Genomic DNA, 14,305 nt, shown 5'->3' on the forward strand with positions numbered 1-14,305 from the left:
GTTCCACAAACGTCAGTTTTTCCAGCTGAAAGATAAATTATTATCTCTGCTACAGATTCCCAGTGCACATGATGGAACAGCTGCTGATACAGGAAACACACCACTGCACATTCTCCAAAGATTTTCTTTAAGTAAATAAAATCACATGAAGTGTATCACAGCATCACGTTAAACAAACTGTCCCACATTATCAGAAGGTTTTACAGCAACTGGACATTGATTAAATAAATCGACTGATTTTTTTTCTCTTTAACATTTGCCCCTCCTCCTTTTGTTGCTACGTCACAGCTTCCACACGGGTCGGGGGATGCTGGTTCAGTAAAGGTGTTTATGGGCTGTAAGGAAAAGTGTACATACTGAGTTTAAAGACTCGTGCAGCTGCACATGAACACAGGTAGCTTCGTTTTACTGAAGTGATTTCACACGTGGCCCGAGCCGCTGCGCTCGCGCCACAGTCTCGCGGCAGCTGTCAATCAACAGCGCGGAGGAATCGGGAAATACAGGAAAGTCTGACCTACCTCCTCCTCCTCCTCCTCCTCCTTTGTTGTGCAGTCTGTGCTCGATCACTTCAGGGAATTATATTAAAGGAAGGGAGCAGGACCGATCATATGATGACTTCTCAGACACACTGTTCAGACCTGGTTTCACAGTCTGTCCCGCAGGTCTAAGACTGACAGTGCGACATGGATCACGGCTGCCAGGACTGGATGTCAGCGTTACCCCAGGAGCTGTGGGACATCCCTCTGACAAACCTGGCCATACCTGGTACTTTTAACACTTTTTCCTCATGATGATTACTCTGTGATTTGTAAGGAGACCTCCGAGTGCAGAGTCTTACTCCTCTACAGATGCACACATTCAGTTATAACTGTCAAACTATGGTCTCGTTTGTTTACTACAATAGTAAACTGAACATCTCTGGGTTTTGTTTACATTCCCTAATGTTAATTGTGCATGCTTTTTTTTATTACACGTCTTTTGTCTCCTTCTTGTTATGATTTCTCTGGAGAATGGAGTGGCACTTTGATGGTCAGGGTGTAGTCAGTTCAGTGCAGGTGTCCAAATCCAGAAAAAAGCAAGACACCTCCAGACCTGAATATACCGCACCACCATGTTTCACTGTGGGTTTGATAAACTGTTCGCCTCCTTACATACACTGTTCTGTTACTGTCAGAAATCTCAGACTTGGCTTTATCAGTAAACAGGACTCATCCACTGTGTTTCTGTCTCTCTGGGATCTAAGCTTGATGTATTGATCTCCTGATGTGTGATCACTTTTGGTCTGCTTGATCCTGCTCTAACTTGAGGTGCAACTCTAAAGTCCCTCTTTGCTTAGAATAACAGTTTGACTTCTGACACTATCACAGTACGACTCAGTGAGCAATGATCCACTGAAAACATGAGGCACAGTCTTACTTATACCAGGTGAGACTCTGAGCCAGCCTGTGATGAGCAGATCACATCCACCTGAGTGTGATCTGAACGCAGGCTTCAGGGGAAGACACACAACTCAAGGAAATCTGACCTTTTGTACAAAACAACACAAACTTCCTGAGTTTTTAAATGTTTCTGAATCCCCAAACCTTCGGATTATTTCCAGGCTTATGTGAAAATATTAGAGATTTTCATTGTGGTCTCAGACTTTTAGATGCTTCTGTAAATGCAAAAAACAAGACAAGACAGGTAAGACAGGTTGTGTTACAAGTCAGTAACATAAAACACAGACACACTAATAAATCAATCAATCAAATAATTATTAAAAATATTAACCATGAGAACTTTCTGGTTCATTAAAGTAAAAAAAATTGCTTTGTATTTCATTCCATTAATCAGGTGTATGGGACCATTTCCCAGTATTTCCCAGTTCAGAACTGGTATGAGGAACTCTTAAAGCTTTAACGTTTCTATGCACACCTGTTCATGCAGGGAGCCATGATGCCATGAGTTACTGCCTGGACATAAACTCCCCCCTGGTCAGGTCTGAATCAGACTGCTTCAGGCTGCTGGATGGACTTTTCTACTGCTTTACCAGACCGGTCATTTTTAAATGGGCCACCACACAAGTATGTATGATACTACAGACGTAAAGTTCAGCACCTGCCAGTCAGCTGATTACACATGTGTGTTACTATGTCAAAGTGGAGTGAGGACCCCTACAGGACTAAGATGTTATTGCTGTGGTGTGTTTGCACTCCATTTCCCAGAAATCACTTGGCAGTAAATCAGGGAAGCCAGCTGTCTCAGTGACGTGTTTCCTTTCAGTGTGTGTAGGTTGTCCACTTGTGTCTCTGTTGTAGTCTGACCTGTGATTTGCTGCTATGGAAAGTCTAAATGTTAGATGTGTTAAAGGGCTGTTGACACGTGGAGTTTAGCGACCTCATGTAATCCCTGACATCTACACATCTACATCATCACATGTAGAAAACACAGAAAACTAGCATCTGTTTAGGCGTATTTCTGTCAACCTCACAAATTTAAGCCCAATATTCACTCTTCATTTAGCTCTACTTTGGTCACCACCAACACATGAGAAAAATATCTTGGTAACCCAGCATTCACTACCTGCTTGGTGCCAGGCAGGTAGTGAATGCTGGGTTAGAGCTTCACAGCTGTGACATGTTTAGGAACTGTTTTGAAATGAAGAGCACCCAAACGTGGAATTATAGTGATAAAACTGAATTTCTCTTCTCTTCAGGATAAAAGCATCGAGAAGCAGCTTTCGATGGGGATTCGCTTCTTTGATTTGCGTATCGCACATAAACCCAATGACTCATCCAGCGACCTGTACTTCACTCACGTCATATACACACACATAACAGTTTTGGTGAGTTTAACAAAATTAATAAAAATGCTTCAGTTTGGGTTTTTGAAGTACGTTTGTAGTAAATGTTTTTCATTTTTCAGGAAACGCTGTTTTCTGTTGCCACCTGGTTAGAGTCTCATCCTAAAGAGATCGTTATCCTCGCTTGCAGCCATTTTGAGGGAATGGACGACAGATGCCATGAATCATTCATTTTCCACCTGAAGAAGCTGTTCGGCTCAAAACTCTGCCCCCGGAAGGTTAGTTTACTCCTGGTACAGCCCGTCTATGGGATGAAAAACAACACTGTGCCTTAAAAAGCATCTAACCTGCCCTCCACAGGAATCAGTCCTGACCTTGCGGAGTCTGTGGGCATCTGGTTACCAGGTCGTCCTGTCCTACGACTCCCAGACTGCAGAGAGACACCAGGAGCTGTGGCCTGACATCCCCTACTGGTGGGCCAACCAGCGCACAGCACAGGGAGTGATCAGTTACCTGGACAGGAAAAAAGATCTGGGGCGTCCAGGTGAGTTTAACTTACACTCAGAGTATGTGCCAGTATCAGCATATAAAGTGTGTTTCCTGGTGTATTTTCACAAACATACAAGTTGTTATTCTGGATTTTTCTCCCCTCAGACGGCTTCTTTGTCTCAGGCCTGAACCTGACAGCTGATAGGTATTACATCACCACGAACCCGAAGCAGTCCCTGCGGACGCTGACCTTCAGCAGCTGGGAGTGTTTGAAGAAATGGCTGGAGGAGCAGGTCCCCGGGTCGGACAGCAAGAGCCTCAACATCATCGCAGGAGACTTCGTGGGGCCGCTTCCGCTCTGCTCTTTGGTCATTGCACTGAACCAAAAACTTCTTGGGAAGAACGCCAGTCAGATAAAGAAAGAGTACCAGCTGTGATTATTCCACTGGAGCTGATGCCAGAACAACCAAACAGCCACTGGATACCTCGTTTTCTCTTTTCTACATTGCTGTCGGTTTATATGCACTTTCGTCCACATGTAGATTTTTAAGTGGAAGAAAATTTTAGAAAAAAAAATCTGCAGAGTTTCTGCATTTCTCACTTTCATTTAAGATGTTTTTTTTTTTTATCTACAGCTCTAATGTGAAATTTATATCTGTTTACAAAAATGTGCGTTTGGTTTTATAAAATTGCATTTTCAAGTATTTTAATATACTGTACAATAAATACAGTTTTTTAAAGACCTTTTTGGTGCAGTTTGCAGTTTCCTGATCCTCATGGACCAGTAATTTATTTGGAGCTGCAGTCCTGAAGAAGGAGGGATCGCTCTCCTCCCTACTTTGCTATCTCTCTGCGAACAGTTTCTTGTAGCGTCCGTAAGCAGCCGCGCTGATGATGACCTTGACGACAGCCGAGCCGTCATCTGCATTCACCTGCACGTCCTGAACAGTGGCCTCTTTGTACAGCCAACTGTGAAGGTGAGCATACACATTTACTATGGATGCTTCTGTAAACGTTAAAAAAAAAAAAACCAACACACTGAGAAAAACAGGTCTCACCTTAACTGAGGAGTGCTGAGGTTAACTTTCAGATCTAAAATGTGTTTTCCAGTTGAGTTCACAATCTCTGCTTCCACTACTTTCTTCAGCTCATCCAGGCCTCGCTCTTCCAGGGCAGATATGCTCAGTGCGTCGGGCTCTGCAGGCTGATAGCTGAGAGACATTCAGTTGTTTAAATTATAATTTCTGGTTTTATGATCATGCTTTGAGAAATTCAACCATCGTATGACTGACCTCATAGATCTTATAGTTCTAAGATCAGATGTCTGTTTTTAATTTGAATTTTGAATTGAAGATTTTAAAAGATCTTCTTAAAATCAATATTGAAAACTTTGAGGTGGAACAGGATTTTTGTTCATACTTGTCAACGAGGTCGGTTTTATTGTGGACTTCTATCATGGAGCTCATCAGCCTGTCAGGGATTTCCAGGTTCTTGAGGACGTTCAGTACGTTCACCTTCTGATTCGCCGTCTCTGGATGACTGATGTCTCTGACGTGGATCAGCAGATCCTGGAAGTATGAGAAAGACGAGCACTGAGTCAACACACTCTACTCTGAAACTTTGGATATTCCATAAGCAAACACACACACAGAGCACTGATATGAGCGTCGGGTACGTACAGAGTGTTTAATATCTTCCAGCGTGGCAGAGAAGGAGTCGATGAGCTGGTGGGGCAGCTGGGACAGGAAGCCGATGGTGTCCACGTACAGAACAGCCATGCGACTGGGCAACTGGCCGGCATGGACAGTGACATCCAGGGTGGCGAAAAGCTGGTTTCTGGGCTGGAGAGCGCTGTCACCAGTCAGTGCTTTGATCAGAGTCGTTTTTCCTGAGCAGAGCGTGAGGCGGACAGTCATCAAACTGAAGACCTGATTGAACAGCAGCAAACAATATCAAAACCAAGTACCAGCACTGCTACGTTCCACCTGGTGTGGTGTGTTTCCAGTCCCTCACCACAGTTTGTGTATCCCAGCACAGAGACGACGGGGAACTCTTTGTGTTTACGCTGAGATTGCAGCAGGTGCCTCTTCTTCCGCAGCTTTTCCAGCACTGAGCGAATCTTCAGCTCACGCTCCTTCAACAGCCTCTGCTGGACCTCGAACAGTGTCTCACCTGTAAAACCCAGTCACCAAGCTGAAGTGTGCTCTAGCCGGGCAGCTCAGTAGCTACTACCATGCAGGGTGTACACAGGGGTTCAACACTCAGGTGTAGCACTGCCACAGTACCTGAACCTCCGATGTATCTCGATCCTCCGCCTTGCTGATCCATGTTTGTGATTTCATTTTTCAAACGAGATCTGGCAGCGATATACCAAGAATTATTGTTTAATACAACCAACGGCATCAGGGCACCAGACTTAGCTGTTTTAAAAATCCACTAGGAAGCAGAACAACAGAAAAAGTCTCTGAATGCTAAAACATTTAAATGACAGAAACTGTAAAGCAGCTGAAGTTACCTTAACAAGGGAATCTCAGCCAGAGAGATCTGTAGCTTGGCCTCTTTGGTTCTGGCGTTGCAGCGGAAGATGTGAAGGACTATGGAGTATCTGTCAAAAACTTTAAGCCCCCAGGCTCCCTCAAACTCCCTCTGTGTGGATGAAAAAACAACCATAAGCGCACAAAACTTTTCTGTACGCAGCCAGATGGCGATTTTCAGACATGCTCACCTCGGACAAAGGAGACAGACGCTCAACATTCACAAACACTGCAGTGATTCCTGCTGTTTGTCTGATTTTCTCTGAGGAGGCAAAAGCACAGCTGAGTTATGTTAAGATGCTTGTTGGCTCAATGCACAGATTCACAGGTGAACGACGGCAGTGGAAAATACCTGTAAGAGACTGGAAGTTGCCTTTGCCGAATATCCTCTTCTTCTCTGGTGTCTTGGTGGACAGGATGATCTTGTCCACCACTCTCCAGTTGTCTAACGTGTTCACGAGCCCCACGGCCTCGGCCATCATCAGCTCGGCTGCAAAGGAAGCAGTTAAAAGAGTGAGATAAACCTCTGCCATAATCCACACACACATATCTACGTACTCGTGTTGTTACCGGTGGTCAGATGCTGCTTCCTGCTCCCCCACTTCACATCAGGCTGAACGATGAAGACCCTGTGCTGTTCCTCCCCTGCGATGCCTGCAGGAACCTGCTGCAGGAAGAGCTCCTCCACCTCACTGTCCTCAATGAGGTCTCCACCCTCCTCCTCCTCCTCTGTAAACCCTGTCTCCTGCCCGCTGCTGAAGGAGTCTGTCCTCTTTAACCTGCATGAAGAAAGAGCAAACGCTCTGTGCTGCAGGCTGGGCGCAGCTCTCAGCCGCTGAGGCTGAATGGTGCGGGCTGCAGCAGCATGGTGAGGCGTGTGGAGGAGGCTGCAGGCGGCGGCTGCTGCTCTCTGACCGCTGAGTGCGCAGGGCCGCTGCAGGAGCGGGGACCATGAATAAATCCTCCTCAGTGTTGTCATGTTGTCTCGGTCTGTCTCACTGGTACCATCAGGGCTGCAGTCAAACCTCACACTCACATGCTAAACGACAGGCAGCAGGTCGCCCTTCAGAACTTTCTTAATGAAGGGTCTCACACTGCCACCTGCTGTAGCAGTGACAATCGTTTATGCACTGTCTAAATTATTTTCCCCCGTTGATACAAATATCTAATAATCGATATCCACGCAGACAGAACGGTTTGTTGTGCTTCAGCTCATGTGCTGCCGTGTTTTCAGCTGCGGGTCGTGTCGTAGCTCTTGTTTTGTCCCGACACAGGACTTCTAGGCAGCGTTTCCTCCCTGGCTCCGCACCAAACCAAAACTTAAAAGGCCATAAGTCCAACGTGTGGATTTGCCCTTGTTTGGATGTTTGTGTTTGATAAATAAGAAAACATTTTTGACGCTGTTTAAGAAGGAGAAGCTGCCTGAGAGTCTGAACTCAGGGAGCAAAAGTGCCCCGGCACCGTCGTCGTCCTTCCGGTTACGTCATTTCCTTTGTTATTTTGTTTTCACAGTTTTCTTGTTTTCAGTCTTTACTGAAAAAATAACAAACAGTAAATTCTATGGAAACAAATAAGTATAACGAGCGTTACATTTCTGTGCGTACAAAATAAAGTTTATACGAAATCAATGCACCACGACTCTCACAGGTACAGACCGCCCCCTGCTGGAATACAGGGTTATTACATTTTTAAAAAATTATTTTCATTTTGACATTTTATTTATTTATTAATTTATTATCTTTTTTTTAAAATCCTGGTTTAAACTGGTGTGAATTTAGCTTCAGCTTTACTGCCGTTACGCCGCTTGTCATTTAGCTTGTACACATAACACTCGAAGGAAATACATTTTTATGTTTCTGGTCCATCTCATCTCTGATTATTTTGAAGGTAATGATTAACTTTTATTCTTATTTCAGCTCCACTAAATGTTTGGTTTTGTCTAGTGTCATTTTAAGAAGTAAAATAAATAAATAGTAAGAAAATAAAACTAAAAGTAAAAAACTTTTGACAAATTTGACCAAAAAAAACCCCACACAATTAGGTAAATGTCTTATAAAAAGAGGAAACATTTCGAAGGAGTCAAGTTATTTCTTTTTTTTAGCCTAATCTTTACAAAAATACAAATATTAGATTTAATATTAGAATTCTGGTGATGGACTTAATCACGTGGATGTTTTTTTTTTTTTAACTCTTTAACTCCGTTTGCTTTTGGTAAACAGGAATAGTTTAATATTTGATCCTGGTGTTAACGGTATCAGTTTCAGAGCCCTCCTGTCTCTCACATGGTTTCCGTGTGTTTACACCTGTGTTAGGTGTCATATCATACCGCCTACATCACAGCTGGGGGGTGTGGGTGTGTGAGTGACCTAACAAGAAGTCAGACCGGTTGGACGGATCTCCACACAGTGGCTCCAAACAGGATCTATGCGTGTGGAAACTGAGAAGACTGGTGTTGATTCTGTCCGAGAATCGGTTCACGTTAAACTCCGTCTCCTGACTCCTGAATCCTGACTCCATCGGTCATTTAAAGCAGAGACAGAGAGACAGAGCTCAGGTATGGTTCAACAAGCCGCGACATGACTGACGGTGAATTCCTCCAGCGTGAGGAAGAGTGTGGGTATGACTTGGAGTTGTTAAAGGGAACGGGCCGAAGACGGGAACGTGAAGTTAGACGCCTGTAAAAGTTAGTGACGTCTTCGTTTCATAAATTAAAAAGTAAAAATATCTCCGCACTGTGTTTGCGTCCCCGCAGCGGGAGATGCCGGTGGCACTGTGGCGCACAGGACTGATGCTCAGCTTCCTCCGTTTCTGCGCCTGTCTGGGTAAGATGGCTCGGTCTGGTCACGCACATTAGACACCGACATAAATACTATGACTGAAACTCCACAGTGAATTAACCTGTGCCGCTTCACTTCTTCATTCACAGAGGAAGACTGTGTCCTTGGCGTAGTGGGACGGCCGGTCTCACTGCCCTGCTTTTACCCTGAATTATTAACCTCTGTGAATGTTTCCATTGAGTGGAGGAGAGAGGACAGAGTGGTGCTCAGATCAGAGTGGGGAGAGGGTGCGAAAGTGGAGGAATGGAGCACTGACAGCGCAACAATCTCCGCTGACGCTGCTCTGACTGGAAACTTGTCTTTGGAGCTTCCCTCAGCTGATCCCAGCCAGGACAAAACCTATTACAGTCTATTCATCGTCTCAGGGGAGAACCAAAGTGCTCCTCTGTGCACTGTGTGCCTCAGAATAGCAGGTGAGTGCTTAACACAGAGGAAGTTATCAGAGGAAATCTTTACAGAGACTAACTTCTGCCTTTGATGGCTGTTTGCAGCCAGTTTCAGCTCCCCGCTGCTGCAGAGGGAAGAGGCAGCGCTGGGCAATGAGACGGCCTTCCTGTGTCACTCCAGTGGAGGTTTCCCTGAACCTGCTGTGCACTGGCTCATCAACGACTCTGAGGAGCTGCCTGAGGGTTCGGTGGTGACCGTGGCTGCATCACTCGCAGACTCCAATCTCTACAACATCACAAGCCACCTGACGGTCAACATTTCCGAAGTCTCCAGTGTGTCGTGCGTCATAAAGAACCTGCCCATGAACCAAACCCTGACGTCCACGAGCTGTGAGTGGTTGTTAAGTGTTCACTCAGTTGTTAGGTCTCAGACACTCCAGTAAGTCACCGCTTCGTCACTAATCTCTGGTGCTTGTGGTGCTCAGATGGCGTGCAGGGCAGCCCAAAGGTTAGTCGAGCATCAGAGGCCATGTGGATCTTCAGCACAGCTCTCTGTGTGGTGGTTGGGGTCATGGTGTTGGCGGGAGTGGCCTATCAGATCCACCTGGACAGGATAAGTAAGAGGAAGAAGGACGAGTACCGACGCCAAAACAGAGGTAGGCAGATAACATCACAGGACAGATCAGTGTTCACAGAGGTAAACATGGCTGCTGCCTCCACCTCTAATCCAGAACCAGGGGCTGGTTACTCTCAGAGACTGGTCTTAATTTTGCTCTTAGCTTAAAATCATTTACTAATCATCCTCAGTTCACCTGAATCAGAGATGAATGTTACTTAAACTCCCAAACTCCTTTATTTCAGCCCCATAACAGCAAAAATCATTATAACCATTAAAATGTGGAGACAGCTGAGATAATTCCTTCTATTTAAAGAGAATGTAATTAATTCAGTACTAACTCATTAAGTTCCTTCCACTGTTAAATGAAAAGCACTGAAAGACAATCTTCGTTTTATGTCTTTGTAATATTTCACCTTATAAAAACAAATAGAAGGATGAAGAGGTGGAAGTTTCCAGTATTTCACGAGAAAAAAAGCATAAATGAGAGAAAGAAACATTATTTTGTGTAACCACAGCATCTTTTAACTCCTCATTTTCAAGATCAGCATTTTCTGTCCTTTCAACTGTGTGAAATGTGTGAATTGTTTCCAAACAGGCTCTGAATCAGGTTTGTTTATCACTACATCTGATCAATCTTCTCCTGATTGATCTGATTGATCCTGAGCAGCCTCTTTTTTTTTTTTTACCATATGTAGAGGAAATGAAGAATCAGAATTATTTCTTAAACATAGAACTGTGTTACTTTCACAGAGGTGGAGCATGCAGTGCACTATGCTTTCACGATTACTGAAAACGTTTTGCTATCACTTACACGACCGTTTGTTGTCTTCAGGATACAAAAGACAACATCGGTACCAGGAGGAGACTGAGGCCATGAAGCCGGAGCCAGAAGACACTGATGTTTAAAATCCTGAGGTGATGAATCCTCCTTTAGTGTCACTGAGGCGACAGAGCACTGATTTGTAAATATGTATTTGTTGTCATTATTTAATATGTGAATTATGTGAGTGTGTGTGTGTGGGTGGGGCTTCACAGACCATGTAGATATAAAAAGCTCATCTCACCACTTCACTTTCTCAGTTGTTGTGTTTCAAGATTTAATAAAGATTGTTTTATTTCATCTCACAGATCTACTCTCGTTTTTCCATCATGACAGTGAAGAACTGAATATTTCTTACATTTCAAATCTCTGAAGCTACAATCGACACAATTTTTCATGAAGTCATCGCAGCTCCGTCCTTAATGAGTCGGCAGCATTCTAATCCATCACCGTCCCCGGCTCCACTTCCTGTTCCCACAATTAAGAGTCTTGTGCGTCACAGGAAGGAAGACGACGGGTGGCGGCAGAGATCTGATGCATAGTTTGTGATTGGTAGCTTCGCACCTGATTTCCCATGGTCACCGCGTTCAGCTCGATCCTTCCTGCACAGACGTCACCGTGTAGAGGTCGTCTCGACGCTGAGCCGTGATCGGGATCTGCTGCCGGATATCGGCCAGGTACTGCAGGTCTGGGGACGAATGACACGGGTTTAATGCACTGACTCAAAACACAAGGAGAGTGGACACAGTAATGCAACTTAATACACCTGCCCTGCATTAATTACCTCTGTGATACAAACTGTTATAAAACATCTCTACTGGCTCATTTAGTAGTTTGTATTTCACTACCTGCTCAAATGTTCCTTTTATTTTATTCCTTTGTAGATAAAGAGACTAAATGATTTAAACAGAAATCAAATAAACAACTTGTTTACACATTCTCCATAAAAATCAGCCAATGAGAAACGAGCACGGACAGCAGGGACGAGTCCGCCGCTCTCCCACTCACCGATGTCAGCGTAAATAACGGCCTCCTCTGGTCCGGCCTTGGAGATAACTTCTCCCCTGCAACGACACATCGCAAAAATCACAACTCTGCAAAATCCAACGCCTGAAAACATCTGCAGACAGAGAAGGGTGTGGTCGGTCACAGTGGGAGGAGGAGAGTCATTACTGGTGTCATTCACTCAACTTCTGTATTTAAATACAATCTGAAGAACTTGTACATGAGTGTTTACGCTTTATGCCAGTTTACACTTCACTACATTATTGTATTTTTTACTCTATGTTCTTCACAAGGAATTCTGTGTTCCCTCTCTTCCTTTTTGACCGCACATTACACAATCACACATATTATGAGCTGACACATGAACTGATACATGTAGCAGCATGTTCCCGTTTCATACCATGGGCTCACAACAGTGCTGTGGCCCCAGGCCACGTATGAAGCCGTCTCGTCTCTGGCAGGCGAAGCCGTGGCCACGTACACCTGGTTATCGAGCGCCCTGCACAGGACACATCAACAGGGTTACAGAGTGTTAGCCGTGGTATCTTTAACATGTGAGTAAAGTCATATCAACAGCTCATTTGATATGTTAGATAAACTTGAGTTGTTTGTTTTTCAAATGTTAAGTGCATTAAAAAGATTCTGGATGGGGACTGGGAGTCTGAGCCTGACCTCGCCCTCTGCAGGAGCTCCCAGTGCGCTGGACCAGTCGTCATGTTGAAGGCTCCTGGGTAAACCAGCAGCTGACAGCCTGAGGACAACAGGACAACCCAATCAGCTGACTTACTCACCACTAAGAACAGCACACCTGATGCCATGTGCACTGTCACTTCAGCTGCTCACCTCTCCTGCTGTAGAGCTGAGCGAGGTCTGCAAACCTCATGTCGTAGCAAATCCCCACTCCCACTTTACAGAATGCTGCAGGAGGAAAGTACAAAGAAATCAAACGGGTCGGAACGATGCTCATCCAGCAGCAGGGAACACAGCAGGAGTCAGGAGACGTCACTCACGTGTCTCAAACATTGACAAACTGTTTCCGGGACTCAGCGTCTCAGACTCCTGGAAGCGGATTTTTCCCGGAACGTCGATGTCGAAAAGGTGAATCTTGACAGAGAAAACATCAAAGATGATAAGCGTCATTAAGAAGTTTAAACAAATTACAAACAAATAAATACTGATGTGAATGCACACGTACCTTCCTGTGTTTAAGAATCAGCTCTCCATCAGGCCCAAACACCGGACAGCTGTTATACAGCTTCCCTCCATCCTCCTCAGGGATAGATCCTGGTGAGGAAGAAGTCCCACGGTTCATTTCTTTACTCAACAAACACCTGTGAGGTTTGTACATTTTTATTCTGCTGATTATTCTTTTTCACTAATTTGTCTGAGTTCTGTTACATCGCTGCCCCCATTCATAAATTAAATAAATTAAAAAAAATTCATCAGGTAACTTTGATGGAGGAAGTTTAGTCATTTGGAAGTTAAAGACAGACAGAAAAAAAAGTGGCTGCACTGAGTTTGTCTATTAACTTTGCTGTTAACTCCTTTAACTCTGTGGCACTCACCAAAACAGGCTGATGCTCAATGTATCTCAGTTATTCACTGATACATTCATTCACATCAGAGATATTTCCTCAAGGAAAACTGGAAAAATGTTTATATTCAAGTATAATTAATCCCCAAAACCAAAAGAAGAGTAGTGACACTGGGTTTATACCGAGTATCCAGAGTCATACAAGTAAAAGGCTTCAGTTTGTGCTCGAATTAAACACAGACTTTTGTTTTCTTAAGATAATGAGTTAACATGAGACACTGTCCTATGGACAGCAGTGCGTGGGTCAGTGCAGCTACAGACGGCTTCCTACCTCCCACTACATAAACCTGATTGTCCTTCGCTGCCTCTGACAGCACCTGGGTGGACTCTCCTGGGATCCTCTCAGCGTACGCAGAGAAGAAGCTGGTTCCATACGGAGAATTGAAGCATTCCTGTGTTAAAGTGAGAGATCATCAGCTGTGACCTGAATCCTGGACTCTCTTAAATTAAACTCGTGTGCCCACATGTCCACTGAATCAGTAACAGGTTAAGTGTGCGTGATGGGAGTGTGAGCGCTGCTCTGAGGCAGCAGAGCCTCCTCCTCACCGGCAGCAGCACCACTTTGCTGCCTTGTCCCGCAGCCTCCTTCACCAGCCTCCGGGCTCTGCTCAGGTTGTCCGCTTTGACGCTCGTCACCTGCAGCTGCACCACAGCCAGACGGAACTCTGCCAAGAGAACCAAACAAAGCACCGTCCGTGCGTTTCTGCTACAGCGTCATAACCGTGCGACACTCGGTAAAATGCACAACAAAGAACACAGCAGAGAACTTTGCACTTACTGGACATTGCTTTGGTTAAAGTGGACATATGTGCAGAACAGTCCTCTTTGGTTCCACAGTCCAGGTCCAGAGAAGACAGGGCATGTGATTCCGGGTGGCTGTTTGGTTTTCAAAATAAGAGTCTGCAGCGGTTTTGCGAGTTAGGGAAGAAAAGCTTAAACAAAACACAACGACACAATGATAATAAACGTTTTCAAATGTAATTAGAATCTTTCAAATTCTTATTTAAAGTCACTCTAAGACAAACGCTCGAGCTTTTATTAAGTTCAATCCCTTTAATATGAAGTTCAGAGACACAGTACGTCATCGGGGGGTTGGGCGTCTCTCTACCAATCCGGTTTCAGTGCGACAGGATGAGACAGGATGAGCAGCAGAGATTAGCCTGAAGTGAACGCGCTCGATAAAAATGAGCACAGCGGAGTTTGTCCGTGTGACGGAGGAAAACGAGCTCTTTGCTGTGG

General features: G+C 44.7%; 4 protein-coding genes across 4 annotated transcripts; 2 read left to right on the forward strand and 2 right to left on the reverse strand.

Moving 5' to 3' along the window:
- The first annotated feature begins 354 nt into the window (after positions 1–354).
- Positions 355–3,920, forward strand: si:dkey-66a8.7 (PI-PLC X domain-containing protein 1). The gene is made up of 6 exons (XM_041040446.1): positions 355–765; positions 1,927–2,063; positions 2,696–2,824; positions 2,905–3,060; positions 3,143–3,326; positions 3,437–3,920. The coding sequence occupies exons 1-6, from the start codon at positions 684–686 to the stop codon at positions 3,706–3,708; spliced, it is 960 nt and encodes a 319-aa protein (XP_040896380.1). The 5' UTR covers positions 355–683; the 3' UTR covers positions 3,709–3,920.
- Positions 3,921–3,969: 49 nt separating this feature from the next.
- On the reverse strand, positions 3,970–7,142 carry gtpbp6 (GTP binding protein 6 (putative)). Its single transcript, XM_041040443.1, has 10 exons — positions 6,376–7,142; positions 6,158–6,295; positions 5,997–6,067; positions 5,787–5,917; positions 5,557–5,627; positions 5,285–5,443; positions 4,951–5,159; positions 4,691–4,839; positions 4,330–4,482; positions 3,970–4,240 (listed from the first exon to the last, which is right to left on the reverse strand). Exons 1-10 carry the CDS (start codon positions 6,782–6,784, stop codon positions 4,114–4,116), a joined length of 1,617 nt encoding a protein of 538 aa, XP_040896377.1. The 5' UTR covers positions 6,785–7,142; the 3' UTR covers positions 3,970–4,113.
- Positions 7,143–8,183: 1,041 nt separating this feature from the next.
- Positions 8,184–10,613, forward strand: LOC121183958 (ICOS ligand-like). Its single transcript, XM_041041305.1, has 6 exons — positions 8,184–8,359; positions 8,558–8,627; positions 8,732–9,055; positions 9,134–9,418; positions 9,514–9,684; positions 10,480–10,613. The coding sequence occupies exons 2-6, from the start codon at positions 8,564–8,566 to the stop codon at positions 10,551–10,553; spliced, it is 918 nt and encodes a 305-aa protein (XP_040897239.1). The 5' UTR covers positions 8,184–8,359; positions 8,558–8,563; the 3' UTR covers positions 10,554–10,613.
- On the reverse strand, positions 10,238–14,001 carry nit2 (nitrilase family, member 2). The gene is made up of 10 exons (XM_041041306.1): positions 13,845–14,001; positions 13,613–13,731; positions 13,338–13,458; positions 12,668–12,756; positions 12,483–12,576; positions 12,316–12,390; positions 12,145–12,223; positions 11,873–11,971; positions 11,476–11,531; positions 10,238–11,155 (listed from the first exon to the last, which is right to left on the reverse strand). The coding sequence occupies exons 1-10, from the start codon at positions 13,870–13,872 to the stop codon at positions 11,055–11,057; spliced, it is 861 nt and encodes a 286-aa protein (XP_040897240.1). The 5' UTR covers positions 13,873–14,001; the 3' UTR covers positions 10,238–11,054.
- Between the last annotated feature and the right edge of the window lie 304 nt (positions 14,002–14,305).

The sequence above is a fragment of the Toxotes jaculatrix genome, chromosome 6 (genome assembly GCF_017976425.1).
Source record: "Toxotes jaculatrix isolate fToxJac2 chromosome 6, fToxJac2.pri, whole genome shotgun sequence".
NCBI classification, from domain to species: domain Eukaryota; kingdom Metazoa; phylum Chordata; class Actinopteri; family Toxotidae; genus Toxotes; species Toxotes jaculatrix.